Genomic DNA, 20,849 nt, shown 5'->3' with positions numbered 1-20,849 from the left:
CAAAAAAATTATGACTGAAAACTTTTTTCAGAAACTATGAACTTTTTTCTGAATCATAAACTGAAACATAAAATGCAAAACAATGTGCATTATTGTCTGTATAAATCTAAATAAATAATTGCTGCAAACAGAGGTTTAATATTGTAACCAAAATGTAGTACAGGGTCACCATAACTTCAAAATTAATAAATAAATGTAAAAATTCTCCCAAAAAATTTTGATTGAATAAACAAAGTGTCTGACCTGGGGATATCTGACTTCCTGGAGATCAACTGAAACATAAAGAGCTCCGTAGCAGAAATAGAGCCCCAAAGTCGGCTAAAATGCCCGATTTCCACAGCTTTTGGTGTTGATTGAAAGCTACTGAAAAGCTCTTTTTTAACCATTTTAGCATGAATGTGTAACTGTATAAAGTATAATGCGTGTTGGTCGTTGCAATCGGGGGCTATCAGTCTTAAGGGTGCAGGTCTCACAGGCTGTCCACTAAAGAACATTATCATGTGACCAGCATGCTCTCTTTACTGTAAATTTTAACTCTATGGGTTTTGCAGATTGGAACATCTGGTGTTCAAACAGTGCAACAGCACAGATGCACAATTAAATGAATGCTGATTTCCACGATGTGACTCGCACATTTCCATCATGCACATTGTCACATTTTTGCATCATGATGGATCGTGTCACGATGTCTCATTACACTCCTACAAGTAATCAACACCAGTAGTCCATTTAAGCAACTTTGAAGGGAAAAAAAACTCACATCAATTTTAAAATTTCAGGCTCCTGTCACTATTTCTGATTGTTCTCTCTTTCAGATCCTGAAGAGATCATGCATAGAAATATTGTCTGTTGAACCTTCGACTATATGTGCCGGAGGTGAGCGAAGATGAGCACGCAGTAACAAACCTGTGCATGAAATCTGAATAATATTTGTATAATATGCATGTTCATATATTATTATGGAGCAGCACTGAGTTTTATTTACTGGAATTATTTATCGTTTAGCCTCATAATCCTGCTTCTCTATATCCGTGTTTCTTTAGAAGACATCTGCTTAGGTAGACTGAACATTTGGGCAGCGTTTTCAGGCAGCATAACACAGAGGTCTCCTTAGGTTCCTTACTTTGGCTGCATTTATCCTTTCCAACAGAGGAAATTCCATAATTCTGTTCACCTTAACGAGCCAGCTGAATATTTTATAGCTTAATATTGCAATTTGTTTTTCCAGAATTATGAGGTAAAGGGATAAAAATGATACTGCCTCCAGATTTTGTCGAGGAATTTTAGAAAATTAGCTGTCCTTAGGCTCCTTCCAATGGGACACAGACTTTCTAGACATCTGCCTCCTGAAAGAAATGCAAGTTACATCTGAAATAACTCGCTACTCCCTGTTCCTTACACTGAGAACTCAGGAGCGCTATACAGGCCATGAATATAGACCAAATCTGATATGATAAAAGAGATACTGACCAGTGTTTGACATACGTCACTGTCTTTGACACTGTTTTCTCTGTTGGTCATGTTGTATTGCAGAATCCTTTCAGGTAGTGGTGAGGGGGAATGGTTTCCTCCATGCAAGAGATGAGAGACGAGTGTTATGCAGTTTCCGCATCAATGACACTTTCACCGTCAGTAAGTGCTCTTCCAATAAAGGAACTAACAATAGTAATAATGTATAGGCTACTAACCCTTACAATACAGTAATGCAGTAATACAATAACAGTGCAGTTAAAATTCAGCTGAAAATCCAGCACAGAGTTAATTATGGCCTCCTGAAGTTTAACCATAGGGTAATGTAGGATACATACATACACATACGAGTGTAAGAATCAGAGAATTGTAATCAGAGTCCATATGAACAGTCAGAACATGGGCATGCAGGTTTAATACAGGACAACCAATACTCAGAAATGAGGGAGACTGGCCAGGGTCAAAACCAGGAAGTACAATGAAACATAAAACACAGAACTTGGGAACTTGAAAGCCTCAGACTTAAAGTAACTAACCACATTATAAGACTTTGCCACAAACAATGGCTACTCAAGAATTATCACAATACAGGTGAACACAATCAGGTAACAAACCAATGACAGGACAGGGAGAAGACAGGTGCAGAACAGAAATCAAACCAAACATGAGCACATGGTGTTCGTTGCCATGGGAGCTGTGATGCAAGGGAGCAAACCGTGACACACAGAAGGACAAGCAGGGAATTTGTCCCAGGTCTAGGCCATGTCCACGGTCGGAGATCCATATTAGGAGATTTATATTTGTAGTTCAAAGCAGTAAGGACTATTCATCCCACAGCTCAACAAATTAGGTGTTTAATTGTTAACTAGTAAGCTAGCTGTTTCACACATTTAAAGACCTGGTCAGGATGCTTCTTCTCTAAAAATCTCTCTCTAGTTGTGGCCAGTAAGGCAGGAAGTGGAATTTATATGTATATTGGAGTGTAGCATTTATAAATATATCATTTACTGTGATATTTTCTCTGTATTCACATCGAGGTACATCATGCTAATTGGTAAACACTATTATTTCTAGCTAACTCACAATATTGCCTCACTTCCAGTCCAACTCAAACATCACAGTTTTGTCTATTGGGTCAGTCTAACTTCTCTGGATTAATATTTTTAAAATTAGCACTAAAACTGATCAATTTACCACTTAACGAACAGCCACAAGATTGACACACACCCACTTTTGTCCTGCCAAGATCACATTCTCATAAAAATCATGTTATAACCATAAAATCATGCTACATTTTGAAAACAATCTACTATAATGATGTTGGCCTTGCTGCTCAGCCCTAATCAGAGGCATAGGTTTATCAGTGATGAAGGATGAAATCTTAATGGAGACAAAACTGCAGGAATAAAAGTAGCCCTCGAAAGTCCACTCAAGCTATCAGACCTAATATGTTGATTCAGCTTCAAATAAAAGACAGCTGATGTTCGATGCCAACAAAAAGACAGAGAAAAAAGAAAAAAGAAGAGGAAAATGTATTGAATTTAAGATGGAAGATACCATTTTTGCTCTCCACAATTCCACACAGGACATCTTTTCACATCTTTTTAACCAAACCGCTAAATTACAGTCTGCATATAAGGGTAGAGATTCCTGTGTGCTGGATTTAAATTAAGGTATAAAATGTCTGGATGGGGTTTTTGCTCTGGGAAATAGGAGAAAATGTTCGATTTGTTTTGGAAGTGAACGGGGAAGAAGTGCAGTGTTCAAAAAGCCACTAATCTCTGAATTTGGCATTTCTCCATCCATCCAGCTGCTAATGCACTTAAACACCATGGTATTATGGAAAGGAATGTAGGACTCTGTGTGTGTGCTTGCGCATTTGTGTGTCTTCTATTGCTTGTGGAATGCTTGAGTGTGAGAATTTGTTCCTAATATTTTTTTTTGCTCTTCTTTTCCCGTCTCTGAAGTTTGCTTTAGTTTTGTAATGGATCTATAAGAGTAATGTAGCTAACAATTAAGCATGCAACAATTTTGGACAATGCTAAACTGAAAACTAGTAGCATCTATTATTTGGTATCTAGTAGTCTTGCAGCTTTGGAGCAAAATTAAATATGCAAACGTCAGCTAGCATGCCTTGGCTAACTTCATTTGGAGTAAAGGTGAATCTGTGGATGTTTTATTTTAGCCAAACTGCTTTTTTTATGCTCCATGAGGTCTGTTTTGTGATTCACTTCAGACAGAGTGGGAGGAAGTACACTTTTACTGTACTGACTATAAATAACCTGTGTGTGTGTCTGTGTGTGTGTGTATGTGTGCAGTGAAGAGGCCTCTGGCTGTGGAGGACACATACTTGCTTTGTCCAGCTCCTGTGCTGATGGAGGAGGGGACGTAAGTGTCTCTTCTTAAGCCTCCTGCAAATCATATTTTAAAAAATGTAATAAATAAAACCTTGGTGGAAAGAATTTGGGACTAAGAATTTTGTAACTAATAGTTATTACTCTGTTTTGGAAACATGTTCACGTGTTGAAAATCTTTTACAGCAAAAGTCTAAGGGCAGTTACTATGTAAGGAATAAAACACTTGGGGGTGTGCCGTTACAGTAAAATAATCAATGACATTGTGGTGGGATGCAGCCCTGATACAACAGAGTTACTGTTATCACTCTGAAGTTAATTATTTTCCAATAATGGCATGTCTCAAAGTGTTTTATTCTTCTTATACCACAACATCAACAATTACAATTTGTTATTTATTAAAGAACAATAGCTCAAAGTTTTTATCCATTTATCGTTACATTAAATGCAGTGGAGTGTCCATGAAGCAAGTTAGTTCCTGTAATCGCTTACATTATATCAGTTCATCAGCCTCTCTTTTTACTCTCTCTTGATGTTAATGACACAAAAAGTGCAGCTTGTCATGTTACCGAAAAACCACATACTCCTCTGTCCTGAAGACCTTCTGAACGTTACAGCTTTACTCCTGACCGTTACAAAGTGCTGATGCTGGAGATGCTTCTAAATATGTTAAATAAACATCTCCTCACAGAAAAGGTCACCATATCAGTGATTCCACACTTCTTTTTAACAATCCATTTATGTAGAGCATCTGCCATATAAGTCCCTGTGTACGTTGTTACTATAGAAACAATAACATATTAGAACGAGCGCATTAATATAAACCAGCTGGCACTACTGTCAGAATCGAGAGTTCAACAGCACTGTGTTATAAAATTTTATAGACGATTGTGTGAAATGTGTAATTTGGCAGTACGATTAAAAGATTTTTTTTAGCCAGCAGTATTTTTAAATGAAGTTCTCAGTATAATTCATTCTTTCAGAGATGGGACAATTTTCAAAAGGAAGAAAGTCTCATTATCTTATTTTAAGACATTTATTGTTAGAAATCAATGTGTAGTTCAAGATGTAGTTTTTTTATTTACTTTTTTTTAAACATTTATTGACAGAATTTAGCAACTGCCCTTAGACATCCATTATTTTGCAGTAAACAGCTTTTTCTTAGTGCATGGAAATGTTTCATAATTCTTGCTTGTAGTAATCACACACATATATTACTTTAATGACTGTTTCTTCTTTTTCTCTCTCTCGTTGTAGGTCTGCTTCTCTCTTCGTCAGTCTGAATGATGGCATAAGTTTTATCTCCAGCTCAGTCAGTATTTCAGCACACGGCTGTGTGAATACAGTCCAAACTCTCAGCACCTCCACTAGCGCAGAGCTCACCACTGCCGTCCTGCTGGACAATAATGTTCCTCCACCATCAGTCTGCACAGTGAGTACACACACATGCACACACAGTAGTTCCTAGTATCTGTGGCTCTGATATCAATACAGGCATCAGTGGAAATGACCGTGTGTGTGTGTGTGTTTGTGTGTGTGGGTATGTGTGCAGATAGATGGGACGGTGTTAGCCATTGCTCTACTCATCCTGCTGCTGTTGGTGATTCTGAGCCTGATTTGGTGGTTCTGGCCGCTCTGCTGTACTGTGGTCAGTTCATCTCTCTCTCGCTCTCTCTCGCTCTCGCTCTCTCTCTCTCTCTCTCTCTCTCTCTCGTTCTTGCTCTGTCATTGCCTCTGTATTAATTTTAATCTGTAGTTGCTGTACAGTATGGAAAAGTATGGACTATGAAAACTTTCTGTATCAAACCCATATCTATTAATCAGACAGATCAGATTATTTAAGATGGTACTTAACTCTAATTTTCCAAATATTCAGCCTTCTTATACCAGTAGCAGCTGGTGGTTTTGAAAATAGGAGAACGCACATGTCTTTTATTGAAGTTTTCAATAAAATTGAAAATCAGGTCGACAAAATCAGGTCGACAAAATTAGTAGTGTCTGCCATTTTGAGCTAAAAAGCATCTAAGCTGCTAATTATCTAGCTAAATTTCAGTGATGATTGTAGTGACGGTGACAGCTCATTTCCAAAACGAATGCAAACAATCAAAAATAACATTATACTTACAATTTATTTACAGTATTTACCAATTACAAAGATTATAATATAATAACAAGCAATACTAGCTGTGTAAAACTGTTATGGATTCGGTTACTGGCCACTACTGAAGCGCCGAGAGCTCTGCGAATCTGACTGTCGCCAGTAAGTTTAGGTTTGAAATGTCGGTCATGTTCGTTACCATTTCAGTGACTGGCAGTTGGTTACGTAGTCCCGCCCCTTTGAGAGATCTCCAGTCATCATATGGAGAAGCTGTGCATCCAGGCGAGACAAGCGAAGAGCACATTGTTTAATAAACATTGAGATTTTCTTCTATGCAAAACCCACCTGCTCATTTACACATTTATTCCCAAAATGACGTATTAAAAGCCTGTTGTCCAATGAGCATTAATCTTTTTTCCTATTAAAATACAGTGCATTGAATCTGCCATAGAAACCCAGTAAAGCCATGCATCAATGGAGATCTATCAGTGGTGTGGCTACAGACTTCAAAAGAGATTTTCTTGCAGGCTGTCCTGATCACCGAAAAAACAGTTTGAGTTAAATGAATGAACAGTGTAATAATGCAGTGAGATGTTTCATATAGCTATAACTGAAGTTCACTAAGACACATTGGTAAACAATTCACTGCTGCATTGTAATGAAATTTTCTGGGAGGTCAGGCTTGAAACAAGCGCCTGTGTCTAATAAGTGTCAGGATAGTTTAAGCTATGGAATTAAAACTATCGTATGTTAATCCTGAAAGCATCTTCTGCTGAAAGCAAAAGATATGGATGCTATAGAAAATCTGTGGTTATAGTAATATAGACCTAACACATTAAGGTTCTAAAACTATTTTCTACCCTGACTAGGTCTTCAAAAAGCAGGTCACAGTTTGTGTCTTCTCTTCTTCTTTTCAATTAACAGCCATAAAAATTAGAAGAAGACTAAAACTCAATGTTTGGAAAGTTGAAAAACTAAATCTAGAAGAAGTCTTGAAAAGTTATTATACATTAATACAAATGCTGAAACACACTGGTGAAGTTTAAAAAAAAGACTTTTTTGTCCCAACAGGTTATCCATGACCCACCTCCACCTGTAATAGAGGAGAGCTCGGTGAGACACCACACACACACACACACACACACACACACACACACACACACACACACACACACACACCACCTGTAGCCACTCTGAAATCTGAATCTCCAAACTCCAGAGATGTACTTAAATCTTAAAAAATGCAAAACAACCAAACTGAAAAGCTGGGGGAAAAACACCCAAAACTCCAAATTGCAAATCTTTAAAAAACAAACCTCAAATATGTCCAAGAGATGAAGGGCACGAGCAAAAAAGAGACCAAAAGACCCCTCTTATAAAGCAGTGTATAAGGATATGGGTTAATGCAATAAAATAAAAACCATTCCTAACCAGTCCAAACCATTCCAAGCAAACAAATCAAACCATTTGAGAAAATATCTGCTAATATAAAACAAAGCTCAGAGCTCTGAAACTGTGGAAAGCCTGGCAGTTTTAATAGTTTATACATCTGCATATGAAATATAGTGAACACCAAAACTCAAAATGGCAAAACCAAAGAAAAAAAACACACACACTCTCTCTTTTAAAGCACAGCGTGTGAGGAGGGCAGTTTGGAAAATTCCACAGTTTGCACATTTATTTGTCCTTTCTTCATCTAATGCCATTTTCAGATGGTTTGCCATTTGTGACTGGATTTTGTCGTTTTTGGTTTCCTTTTCGTGAGCGCTCGCTGGCTCATAATCCTTCTTCATCTGTGAAGTTTTACCAGCTGAACTCACTTTCAACGTGGCCCCATAAATGTTCTTTTTTTTTTGTTATTTATATATTCTTTCAAGCCCCACCCTGTTTTAAAGCAGTTCTAAAGATTAATGCATTTACAAATATGTCAGAATATGGATATTTCTTTTCTCTTTCATTATTTTGGCACCATGATGAAGATGATGAATTGAGTGAGAGATGTTTGAGAAAAGAACTGCATACGTAAGTTTGGAATTTATTGATTTAATAGTCCAAAGCCTCTTAATCCAGAAGAGTTAGAGTGCTAGCGCTTGCAAAGCCACAGGATCTTGAAAAACAGGAAATCCCAGAGGCAGAGGTAAAAGGACATAAAAGGACACTTGTACCTTTTTCTTACCTGTTTTGACCAAAAGTTTATTGCACAAAGCTTTAATACATTCTTGCTTTAATACATTATTGTCCTATTCCCCTTGATTGAATCTGCTTAGCTTCCATTTTAACCCTTTCTAGCAGTACACTGGTGTTCCATTCCACCAGGGGAATGGAAATCGAGTTATCTGACTTTTTCAATCAGTATAAACAAATTAATTACTTTATCACCACTTCTCTCTTATAAGATTAGTCAGGACAGTGTTGGGTTTCTGTATGTAGAGTATCATGACTCTGTGTTTAGCTGCTGGTGAGCAGGGCGATGGGAAAGGGGAGGGGTGTGAGCCCCTTGCTGGGCAAACAATTCACACCTCAACATCGCTGTAGGATACAGATCTGACTAAAAGGAAACAGATGGTACGAATCACAGAGGTTGAGTTGCTAATAGAAAACCTGCTGTTACACACTTGCAAGTGCACACTTATGTAATACACACTTCTGAGTCATTAGTCCAAATCAAACGGTTAAATTTCTGCATTGAGACATATACAGATATTAGGATTACACACAAATTTGGCACAGTAGTAATATGACACGGTGAGTGTTGGTTAGTGTAGGGGATGACACCATACTGTTCAGTGTTTCTGGATGTAATCAATTGAATCAAATTAACCAAAACTTGAAAGGTTTGATTACACAGCAAAAGTGAATCCCTAATTCATTAGCAACACAATAGATACAATAGATACAATACAGTTCAACAGAATCGTATTTGTTAAACTGAATTTCTAATTCACTGAGGTAATGTTTAAAATAATTAAATCAGTAAAGTGAATCACTAATTAGGTATGTGAAGCACTAATTACATGATGTTTAAAACAATCATATTGGTAGTGTATAATGTAACGCATAATCAATACAACTAAATAAAGTTTATCTGATTCAGTGTACCCTTCTGAACTACGCCTCTCTCCTATCTGAAGGATGAAGAAGAAGAAGAAGACGGCTACCTAAAGAAAAAATGGCCGACAGTGGACGCATCATATTACGGAGGAAGAGGAGTAGGAGGCATCAAACGCATGGAGGTGAGGAAGAGACAGATGAGGAGTAGCTGATATTTTGAAACTGAACTAAGGCTCTGTCTCAAATACAGAATTTCTGACTCATTAGTCTGCTCACTAGCACAGTTTAGATTTATTTTCTGAACATAATCCAACTAGTCAAATATTAAGATCATTATTTAAATTTGTACAATAAAATTCTGGCACTTTTTGGACTTCATTAGGTCCAAGTTTGATACCTTGATAACTTTACAAAATGAATAACTTTACAAAATTTAAAAAAATCATGGTTATTTTATGTTTGAGTGTTCATTGATGTTAACCATAATCCATTTCAACACTGAGAAACTTGAGTAATATAACATTCAGATGAGTGTGTAATAAAAATAAAGCATAGATGGTTGTATCAGTTTAGTGCCATAAAACTCATTAATATGATTGTAGTGACCTGACAGTAATTGAGTAATTCTATATGTATGTGTAATCTTGTATGTGTGTGTGTGTGTGTGTGTAGGTGCGGTGGGGTGATAAGGGATCGACGGAAGAGGGAGCAAAGCTTGAGAAAGCAAGGAATGCTCGAGTAACGTTGCCTGATGTGGAGTACGAGTTTGAGTTTACACCTTCACGCACTCTCAATAACGGCATGCGCAAACCCATCTCCCCTCCCAAATGGTACACACCCATTAAGGTAAAAAAAAACCCACATACAGACATATTCACACTTTTACATACAGGCCTTAAAATGATAGAATAATAAAAATAGTAAATAAAGTGACTATATATAAGTAAACCTTATTCTTTAGCTGCTGTAGCTGTTTACAGTGAGGAACTTGAGATGAATCATATGAAGGGAAAAATCTGATTCATTTAAACATATAATTATAAAGAATCAAATCACTAAAAAGAATCACTAATACAGTGAGCTCAGGGATGTTCAAAAGAATCAAGTCAGTAAATCGAATCACTAGTACAGTGGGTTAAGGGATGTTCGAAAGACTCAAGTCAGTAAACTGAACTGCTAGTACAGTGAGTTCAGCGATGTTCAAAAGAATCAAGTTAGTAAACTGAATCACTTATCAGAAGGTCATGAGTTCAAATCCCAGCACTGCCAACCTGCCTCTGCCCTTGAGCAAGGCCCTTAACCCTCAACTGCTCAGAGTTATAAACATAATGTCCTTTCAGTTCTGTACATTGCTCTGCATATGGTTGTCTGCCAACTGCCATTAATGTAATACAGAAAGCTTAACAATATTTGAAAGATTTATATCAGTAAAGCAAATTACTGTTATACAGAGTTTAATGATGTTGTAATAGAGTCAAATAAACTATTCATAAGCCACTATAACAGTCAATTTAATGTTGCTCCAAAAGAATCAAATCAGTGAATCACTACTCACTGAGTTTAATGATGGATTTGTGGTTTGGGACGCGTCCACAGTTCACTGGGTTACAAAGTCACCCTACTGAGCATGTACAGTATTCCTGTAGGATGGCTTCATGGAGAACAGACTGCAAAATCAACAATCATCACATTGTTATCACACACACACACACACACACACACACACCATAAACAGAAACAGTAGGAATGTATATGAACAATATGTAAGAAGAGATCAGTACAGCATGACAGTATGACAGTGTGTGTACAGAGCGGTGATGTGGCGTTCCTGAGAAATCAGATAGCTGTGTTATCTCGTCATTCGTCTATCAGCTGCACTGAAGCATGAGATCACAGTCATTTCGGTTTAATCTAAAGCAGACACAGAACTGAGCTCAACTCCGTACAGATGGACTGAGTCCTTCATGGTGTGAACAGAGTGAGTGGGGTTGTTTTGGGGGGGAAGTGGGTGTCCATCTCTTTACACTCTCTAAAGTGTACATTTCTGAGAAACTAAGATTTTTCTTAGAATAATTATTTTTTAATCCCTTTCTGTCAGCATAGGATTTTTTTTGTCAGTGCACATCTAGTTGTTTTGTTTCGTATCCGGTTTCCACTGGAGGATAATCGACACGGCACAGATGAAAGCATGTGCAATCTGGAAGTGTTCAGCATTGCATAGGGGCTGCACAAAACACATTCCACACACACGTGAGAATGCTGCAGTCCTGTGTGTATCATCCCTTTGGCCTCCTTTGAAATTCACCACAGTGCAGAAAAGTTCTCTAGTGGATTTAGTTTGATATGTATATGATGATGTCACCGACTATATCCTGTTCAAAGATGTTGCAAAGTCAGATTTGATTTTATTAACAAATAGCAATGACAAATTAAAAATGGATGATGTTATAGTGAATATTTCCTAATCCACATCCAATTCACTATGTAGTGCACTACATTGTAGCTGTGTCCTAAAAGTGTAGAGGATATCCAACGTTCTTATGAAACCCCACAATTCACTCCAATAGTCCTAATGATGTAACAGAATACCCATAATGCACTGTGGTGTCTGAGGATGCCACATGGCCTACAGTATGTAGTGAAAATAGTGTATGTGATTTGGGAAATGCCCTCAGTGCGCTGATGATAACATTTGTATTGTGTTAATTCAGTGAATGTGTCTGTTTAATGCATCTAATTGTGGTGTGTTTCAGGGGAAGCTGGACGCTCTGTGTGTGTGGCTGAGGAGAGGATATGATCGCGTTTCTGTGATGAGGCCTAAACCCGGGGAAAAGGTGAGAAACTATTACCAAATCTGATTCACGAACCATTTATCACATACAGATTTAGTGAACACAACCTGCAGTGTCATGCTACAAAAATGTACGCCATTCTGTACATTCCTAGGGCCCTGTGCGCCTAGACCCCTATGAGTCCTGTATGTTCTGAGGCCATTTTTAATGTTCGAAGGTTCTATGTTCCCAGCATCCCATGCATTCAGGGTCCTCCTAGGTTCCCAGACCACTATAGGTCCCACTGTATGTTTTCAGTTTGTATGGTATGTCCATAGGCTATTCGTTGTTTCCTATGGGTCTACGTTCTCATGCTTATCATTTCGCCAGCATCCTTCCCAATGCTCTATGTTCTCAGGGTCTTCCTTTCCCAGAGTTATGTATTCTTTGAGCCCATTGTCTTTAGGATTCCGGGTTCCCTCACTGAAAATTTGTAGTAATCAAACTTATGTTCTCAGAATCCTATATTTCTAAAACCATATATTCCCAGGGATCTGTGTTACTTGCATCTTATACACCCAGGGACCTGATTTGTTGTCCAGTCATAAATGAGGCTCAACCTACATAGTTCATTGACAAAAACAGAGTTCTAGCAGGTTCTGGGTTCCTGTGCCCTACAACTCCAAGCTGTAAGAATAAAAAAATAAATAGCAGACTGTTTCTGCCACTGTCATACTAATGTATTGTACTAATATACACACTGAGTGTTAGATGCCTTAATAATCGAGCTTTTATTTCTTCAACATTCATTCCCCACTGTGACTCTCAGCAGGCTCTTGTATAAAAGTGTTGCAGAAACAGAGCTGAGGAAAACCAAGCAGAGTCAGGCCTAATCACGTTATTCAAGAATGAATTAACTGACTGTCTTCCTTACTCTGCATGAGAAGAGTTTGGAGGAGAAACAGAGTAGAAAAAGATTTGCAGATGTTGGAAATAAGAGTGCCAAGGACCGGAGCAGACTGGTAATGGCTCTCCTCTCTAAAGGAACGCAAGTAATTCTCTAAGGGAGATCTGCTGAGAGCATTAGAGCCGAGCTCAGGAAGACAGCAGGTCTGCAGGCCGAGACAGAAAGTGTGTAGATGGAGTAGACGGAGTGTACTTTTACTTTAAACATCTCTGAAAGATAAAATAACTAAAAGCAAAAAGACTTCCTTAAGAGGACATAATGAAGATGAAGGTGGCAGTGTGTGTATGTGTCGGTGCTGAAAACTCTTCGGTGTGTTTTGGGAGGAAAAGACATGAAACACAGAGTTTCATTAATAGAATGCAGAAGGGAAACCGAGATGTGGTCTTGTATGCATTTTACTGAAATGGATCTTGTGTTCCTGGGATGTTGTGTTCCCAGTAAAATTGATTTTAAGTCATTTTCAAAGACAAAATTCTAAAGCACTGCCCTTTAGCAGCTTCCAGTTAATTCCATTTTAGTTACCACAGGGGAGGGGGGTATCAATACTTTCAATTCTAACTTTTTTCAACTGATCATAATATATGAATGTTGATAAGGTATGCTTATTTTTTTTAAATACATACACTCAGATATGAAAAAATGCATGAGAGTGAACACCTTGTAAATAATTTTATAAATCATTTTATATATGACTTTCTGTAAATAAACAGGACCCTATCATATATCAGGATACTAGTCTGGGTATTACTGAATATTAGATCGAAGGGAAAATCAGTAGTATTTCCCATCTCTACCACCCAGTTCTTCTCTCTTATTAGTTTATGTTGCTGTTGCATCCCTAATCCCCAGTGACCCCCAGCCGCCCCCCATCTCAAACTTCACCCATGTATCAGCCAAACAGTTTTTTTTCTTTGGAACAGTTTGTAAGGAATCTAACCTGGGCATCCAACCCACGCATCTCCTATGTGTGGGAAACACTAACTAGCAGTATGAGTAAAAGCAGAAATCTTCAATTTACATTTCTACTTGAGGTAAAGTACAAAAAGAGTTCTATTATTTTGATGGTCAGTTTCCAGAAACCTCTCTGACCAAAATGAGACAGTACGTGTCCTCTGCTCCCTTCTCCAGTCCCTCGCTGCTTGTTGGGTGTGTCTGTCTACATTGCAGGATGTGAATAAACCTGTCCATCATGAAATCGCAGCTTTCAAATAAATGATCTTCTGATTCAAGTAGGCTATTCTTGTAAACTTAGTTCTAAAAAGGCATTCGGAGTTTAATATTTCTGTTAAGTATGATACGCTTGTGACATCTAATGACAACATTCCTTCTCAAATGTACTATTTAAAAAAAAAAGTCAAACAAAACAGTACTCATCTATAAATATAGAGGTGAAACACTCAAAATTAGCTGCAACATGCATCAGAGACAGAAGAGAGTTGTCGTCCAAACTGAACTATGTGTGTTTCATCTTTGTGTTTAGAATCAGAATAGAATTATACTATATGGTCCTGGTACCTGATCATCACACTCATATGTACTTTGTGAACATCCCATTCCAGAGTTGGTCCCCCTTTGCTGTTAAAATAAGCTCCACTCTTCTGGGAAGGTTTTCCACTAGATTGTGGAGCGTGGCTGTGGGGATTTGTGCTCATTCAGCCACAAGAGCATTAGTGAGATCAGGCACTGATGTTGGTTGAGGAGGCCTGGAGTGCAGTCGGCGTTCCAGTTCATCCCAAAGGTGTTCAGTCATGCTTGTCATTTTCATGCTGGAACAGATTTGGGCCTCTTAGATCCAATGAAGGGAAATTGGGAAGGGGAATACTTTCGATTCTGACTTTTCTTAAACTGATCATAATATATGAACATTGATAATGGGTCCCTGGAGGACTAGTGGTTAGGCCACAGCGCTCTCACCACTGAGGCCTGGGTTCAATTCCTGGCCAGGGAACCAATCCCAGCCACTGGGGTTGCGTGCAACAGTGCGCTCTCAGTGCCGGTCACAAGCCCAGAAAAAATTGGGGAGGATTGTGTCAGGAAGGGCATCTCATGTGCCAAATCAAATACACAGACCAATGATCCACTGTGGCGACCCCTAACAGGAGCAGCTGAAAGAGGAACAACAACAAATGAATGTTGATAACGTGTGCTTATTTTTTTTTATAATACACACACACAGGCAGGCATGCAGAAACAAACAACAGTATGAACTTTCAGCTTTTAACTGGCTTTCTCAGCTGCGCTGCGCTCTGATTGGTTGCTTCAGTTTGAAAGTGTGCCATATTCAGACAATCTGTTTTTTTTTCCTGCTTCAACATGATAAGCAATGATTGACAGCCTACAGAAAGTAATGGAGTAACAGTAGTATAGTTTGCTTTGAAATGTAGTGGAGTAAAAGGATAAAGTCTGCAAAAATGGAAATGCTTTAAAGGTGTAATAGTCGATTTTTTATTCCTTACTTGTACAAATAACCTGGAAGATATGTAGGACACAATCGATGTAGCCTTGGCCTTAGCAAAAGTGTGTTAAGTCAGTGAGAAAAGCCGTTTGGAAAACTGATTCTGATCCAGAACGCTTGTGTTTGGATTTGCCTCCTGTCAGTCATTTTATAGACACTCGACAGACCATAGTAGATCCTGGGGGCGGGGCTTCATAAACTTCATAACTGTTAGCGACCTAATCTTGAAAAAAACAAGACTAATCCTACATCACAACTAGCAACTCCTTCTGAAGAATGATGTAACACCCAAATTAGCAGTCTAATATTCTGAATCTGAAAATATTTGCAGATTATTACTAATTTTTCACAAGGTCTCAGAATCTGACTTTAGTTAAGCAGTGCACACTAGCGTTAAAAATGAAGATGAATATGAGCTCTAAGTTTGTCTTATTTTTCCTCTCAGGGTCGCTGTATGAACTTCACCAGGGTGAAATCGTACCCTCCTCCTCGTTATCCACACAAAAACGCAGACAAGAACAAAGACAGCGCAGCGCACATCTACAGTTTGCCCCTCAATTCCACCCCACCTGCCCCAAAATGCAAACTGCCTCCCACTCCAAACTGCATTTACTCCACCCACTCTTCATACCCCGACCACTTTTCCTACCCCTCCTACCCTTCTCACTCCCCCACCTCTTCTCTTCCTCCTCTCCCTTCTACTCCACCCCCTTCTGCCTGCACTCCGCCTCCATACTCTCCTCCACCTACTAGATCCCCACCCTCCCTCCTGCCCCCACCCGCTTCTCCACCCCCTTCTCCTTCTCCAAGTTTTCAGACTTCGACTACAATACCAACTTCTTGTCTGGCTCCACCTCCTTACTTGGCTCCATCCATGCGAGCTCCTCCTCCATCCCGCCCACCACCACGACCCTCTATCTAAAGGAGAGAGGCTAAAGAACCGAGGCGGAAATTGCGACCTGCGCTTCTTTCCTGTTTCAGATGTGTCCACATGAACAATTTGACGTCATAATATGAGTGGAGTCCACCATTTTGAGAAGGCAACTGCAGCAATGCATTCTGGGTATGTTATGCTCCTGATGACGGCAGGCATGTAACTCAATCTGATAATTGAACAGGAAGGAGGCGTAGAGTAAATGGGAAGATTTTTGGAATCATGAAATATTTCATTCGCTTCCAATCTTGATCTGATCCCTTTGGAAAACAAATGACTGCATGATCATGATGTTTCTGGAAGTGTGGAACGGAGAGTGGATTGGAACAAGGAAATGTGGAACATTTCCTAATTAAGCATTGATGGAATTTGGGGAAATTTGGATTCTAACTGCCAGCTAATGATGTCATGGTGTTACAGCAGCTGACCAATCAGCAGCTTCGCTTAAACGCATACAAAGTAGAACTGCACACACATTACAGTCTTTCGTCTATCATTTTCCTCTCCATGCTTTTGATTCCGGCCTTCATGCCTTTTCTTTTCTTACGTTATTTTCCTCCATTCTTTCAGCACAGCCTTGTTTTTCTCCATTCTGTCCCTGCATTATTTTATCCCACCATTTTTACTTTCATTCCTTTCCCTTTAATCCTGCCTTTTTTTATCCCTCTATACCATTCTATCATTCTTCCAGTTGTCTTGCCCCTTCCTTCTTCCATTCCTTCTCTTTCATTCTTTCATCCCTGCATAATTTTTTTTTCTTTACATTTATTTCTACCTTTCTTTCTTGCTCAAGAGCAACAGCAATCCTCCACATCCTTTTGTACTTGAGAAATCACAGCCTTGGCTTTCTACTTTCAGCACAGTAGACGTGTGTTTGCACAAATGCTTGCTTTAAAGTAATAAAGATGGGAGAGAATGATGTAAGCATGAAATGAGGTGTTGGGTGTTAAATTTTGTATAAAATGGAGACTTTCAATGTGTATATACAGCAGTATCGTCTTTTGGACAGAAACGCAATAAACGTTGGCAAATTTTGCTTTTAGTTACTGATAATGTTACATAAAGTAATATAATCATTAATGAATCATTGCTGATATTTGAGTGGTCATGTGAGAAATTGCAGCGGTCGCGAGCATATTGTCAAAATGGGCAATTTTTCTTCCTTATTTTGAGAACTTTCTATCTGTATTTTCTGGATGTAAACTTTATCTTGCTTGTGAAAATACAATTGTAGCTCTTTCTATGTGAAGATTTTTGGGCATTAATGTAACACAGAGCATGTTTTGTACATTCTAACTTAACCTGATCACACAGTTCACCATGTAACTGTACACAGCAAGTACAATTTTTTAAAATAATAAAATTAAAAATAAACCAGCCTGTATTTTATCGTGTTTTTCTTTAATATTTAGCCACAGTTTTACCTTCAGTCTCAGTCTGTCCTATATAAACAGATATACAGACATGCAGAGAGAGACAGACAGGTCAACAGAACTGGATACATACACAGACAGACATATAGACAGACTGACACATGGACATACAGATATAAGTGATTATCAGTTTCTGTCCCTTCTGTTTGTAGTTTATTAAGCTCCACTCACTGTGTTTATCCCATTACATATAAAATGAAAGTGGAGACCAAATGAACTCCTCTCCAGCCCGTGCTGACTCAGCAGGTTTCACTCTGAGACACTTAAACCGTAAGTGACGTGACAGTGGAAATGGAACATTTCTGAAAGCCAGTAGACGCTGACAGCAGATGCTTACACGTCCAATGAACACCACAGGAGAAGCAGAACTGAAGCCAAAACTACACCTTCATACACTTTCACTCACAAAGAGATTTAAAATCCCCCTCTGTCTTTAAACAGTACAGCAACGAAGAACAAACTTCATATTTACAAATAATAATGTGCACTTACTGAGCCGTTCATCTGACAACCTAACTGACAAATATGAAGGCAAAAAAATGTACCAGGACCTTTAAAAAAAAAAATCCTAAAAATCCTTGCCTTAAAAAGGTCTTGAAAAAGTGGAAACACTGAACTATATAACTTAGCTATCTCAACATGAATGGTGTTCTCACGGCTTTCCCCACTCATGCTCTGGCTATTTTAACGTCTTACAGTTTCCCTCTTTACATCTGAACTTCTGCTGTCTTTAATAATGTCCTCATTATTCACTGCCTTTCAGTCAATGCCTTTTCTGCATCCATGTAGTTTGAGCAGTTTGGATAATATATTTTTAATTTTCCTGCTTGCATCTTCATTTAAAGACAGTTTTTGTTAAGCGCATGTTAATGAGACATCAATACTAGAGTACTGAATACAAATGTCATTACATTTGAGATTTCAGTTTTATCAGCCTGTTTAAATATTCGTATATAAACAATGAAACGTAATCCTATGAATCACGAATCTGTAATGACAAATCTGTAACCTGTAAATCTGTCATTCGTAAACCTGCAGCTGAATTTTGAGAGTACAATTCTTATACTATATTTGCAAAATAAATGGCTCCAGAAAACTGAGGGGTGGGGCCAGGGGAAAGGCTCCAGAGAGATGAGAGGGTGGGGCCTGAGGAATAGCTACCAAGAGTTGAGGGGTGGGGCCAGAGAAATGATGCTAAAGAACTGAGGGGTGGGGCCAGGGGAATGACGCTAAAGAACTGAGGGGTGGGGCCAGGGGAATGACGCTAAAGAACTGAGGGGTGGGGCCAGGGGAATGACGCTAAAGAACTGAGGGGTGGGGCCAGGGGAATGACGCTAAAGAACTGAGGGGTGGGGCCAGGGGAATGACGCTAAAGAACTGAGGGGTGGGGCCAGGGGAATGACGCTAAAGAACTGAGGGGTGGGGCCAGGGGAATGACGCTAAAGAACTGAGGGGTGGGGCCAGGGGAATGACGCTAAAGAACTGAGGGGTGGGGCCAGGGGAATGACGCTAAAGAACTGAGGGGTGGGGCCAGGGGAATGACGCTAAAGAACTGAGGGGTGGGGCCAGGGGAATGACGCTAAAGAACTGAGGGGTGGGGCCAGGGGAATGATGCTAAAGAACTGAGGGGTGGGGCCAGGGGAATGATGCTAAAGAACTGAGGGGTGGGGCCAGGGGAATGATGCTAAAGAACTGAGGGGTGGGGCCAGGGGAATGATGCTAAAGAACTGAGGGGTGGGGCCAGGGGAATGATGCTAAAGAACTGAGGGGTGGGGCCAGGGGAATGATGCTAAAGAACTGAGGGGTGGGGCCAGGGGAATGATGCTAAAGAACTGAGGGGTGGGGCCAGGGGAATGACTCCAGAGAGCCGGATTTGCTATCAGAAATGAAGACTTCTGTGCTTTTGAATTCAAGTATGGCAGGCAGCTTGTGAATAAAGATATGAATAAAAATGCAATGCTCTTTTGCATTTTACATTCTAATTTGAATTTTGAGTTTGATATGCTTCCTTCACATTCTCCTTCATTTACACGTTGAGTATATATATATATATGTAAATACTGCTGTGGGTATATGGATAAGCAAAAATTTACCAATGTAAACACAAAGAAAAAGGAATATACTGGAGGTGCTATGTCTAAAAATGCATGAATACTTGCATTCCTTTAGATCTGGAGGCTTACATCAGAAGTACAGTGGAAATAAAGTGCTGCAGCGAGGAAGCAGGTAGTCGAGGCCTCCTACAGTCCCATACGTCACTGGGATAATGTTGTGCCTGAATCGTGCGGTTGTGTTTGTGTTGTCAGGTACCTCATAATAATCACTTCCACATTATTCCCTTTAAGACCTATTTACACCAAACATGATTTTTTTTTTTACATGATGAAATTTTAAAACAAACACACGTGCGCACGCAGCCCCCAACCAAATGCTGATGATGTCACTACTGATGTCAGAGAGCATATTTACAGACAAGTAAACTCTTAAATTTGACTTATGACTTTACAGTGTGTCTGTCTGAACATGTCACATATATCCTGATACGCTAATGTTGAAACTGATTTTGGAGAGAACTGGATACTCCAGCTGGCGCTGTCTCTGTAAAACAAACACTAATTTAGCTGCATCATGCTTGCTGTAAATAGGTCTTTATTCCTGCAAATCTTTGCTGATGCTCTTGGGTTTGGAAATTTGCGAAATATCTGGACAGAAACACACTTTGTGTGTGTTTGTGAGTGTGTAGGACGTTAAGGCTTTTCCTGTTTACACCTGGGCTGAAATGATGTTCTGACATCCAAAGTCCAGGAATAAAGTGGCCCAACAGAGACAGAGCCAACCGCAGCCTGCTGTCCCACACTGGACACAACACGGTGCGCTGTGATTGGCTGCTGTCCAACACTGGACAAGACACGGTGCCCTGTCCCTGGCTGCTGCTTGACATTGGACAAGACATTGTGCGCTGTGATTGGCTGCTGTCTGACATTAGACGTGACATGGGGCACTTTGATTGGTTGCTGCCTGACAGCGGAAACAGCATGGTGCCCTGTGATTGGATGCAGGCCGAGATGATGCGTTGTGATTGGCTGCTGTCCCATATTGGATATGGTATAACTCGCTGTGATTGGCTGCTGCAGCACTGAAACATTTTTACGAGGTCCAAACGGAGCCTGGAGGAAAACGTCTTGCTGCCTGGAAGGGAAAGGAGCGAGGGAGAAAACGTCCACAGAGGAGATGCCAGTGACAGCTTCCTCCTTCTCCTCTTCTTGTTCCTGAGCACCAGGTACGTAACCGTTCATGCTGATTGGCTCCCCTGCAC

The 20,849-nt window shown here is 39.6% G+C and overlaps 2 protein-coding genes across 6 annotated transcripts in view; one reads left to right on the top strand and one right to left on the bottom strand.

The window, feature by feature from the left end:
• The window catches only part of antxr1b (ANTXR cell adhesion molecule 1b), a 29,374-nt gene extending 11,908 nt beyond the window's left edge, over positions 1 to 17,466 (top strand). Inside the window, exons 9-18 of one of the 3 annotated variants that reach the window (XM_026942599.3) lie at positions 816 to 876; positions 1,534 to 1,632; positions 3,789 to 3,858; positions 5,082 to 5,256; positions 5,377 to 5,472; positions 6,994 to 7,035; positions 9,054 to 9,155; positions 9,646 to 9,819; positions 11,727 to 11,807; positions 15,612 to 17,466. In XM_026942599.3, the coding sequence (XP_026798400.1) occupies positions 816 to 876; positions 1,534 to 1,632; positions 3,789 to 3,858; positions 5,082 to 5,256; positions 5,377 to 5,472; positions 6,994 to 7,035; positions 9,054 to 9,155; positions 9,646 to 9,819; positions 11,727 to 11,807; positions 15,612 to 16,088 (1,377 nt within the window). In that variant the 3' untranslated portion in view covers positions 16,089 to 17,466. Of the gene's footprint in view, positions 1 to 815; positions 877 to 1,533; positions 1,633 to 3,788; positions 3,859 to 5,081; positions 5,257 to 5,376; positions 5,473 to 6,993; positions 7,036 to 7,901; positions 9,156 to 9,645; positions 9,820 to 11,726; positions 11,808 to 15,611 lie in introns of those variants that run through there. The other 2 variants (XM_053241285.1, XM_053241284.1) reach the window with 2 other exon arrangements.
• A 58-nt stretch (positions 17,467 to 17,524) lies between these two features.
• The window catches only part of aak1b (AP2 associated kinase 1b), a 29,308-nt gene continuing 25,983 nt past the window's right edge, over positions 17,525 to 20,849 (bottom strand). For all 3 annotated transcript variants that reach the window (XM_034312680.2, XM_034312681.2, XM_053241283.1), the window contains one exon: positions 17,525 to 20,843. In XM_034312680.2, coding sequence (XP_034168571.2) covers positions 20,281 to 20,843 — 563 coding nt within the window. In that variant the 3' untranslated portion in view covers positions 17,525 to 20,280. The remainder of the gene's footprint in view (positions 20,844 to 20,849) is intronic.

This window comes from Pangasianodon hypophthalmus, chromosome 17 (assembly GCF_027358585.1).
Source record: "Pangasianodon hypophthalmus isolate fPanHyp1 chromosome 17, fPanHyp1.pri, whole genome shotgun sequence".
Lineage (NCBI taxonomy): Eukaryota > Metazoa > Chordata > Actinopteri > Siluriformes > Pangasiidae > Pangasianodon > Pangasianodon hypophthalmus.
The sequence above is the reverse complement of the archived record's forward strand: the minus strand, read 5'-3'. Positions and strand labels throughout refer to the sequence as shown.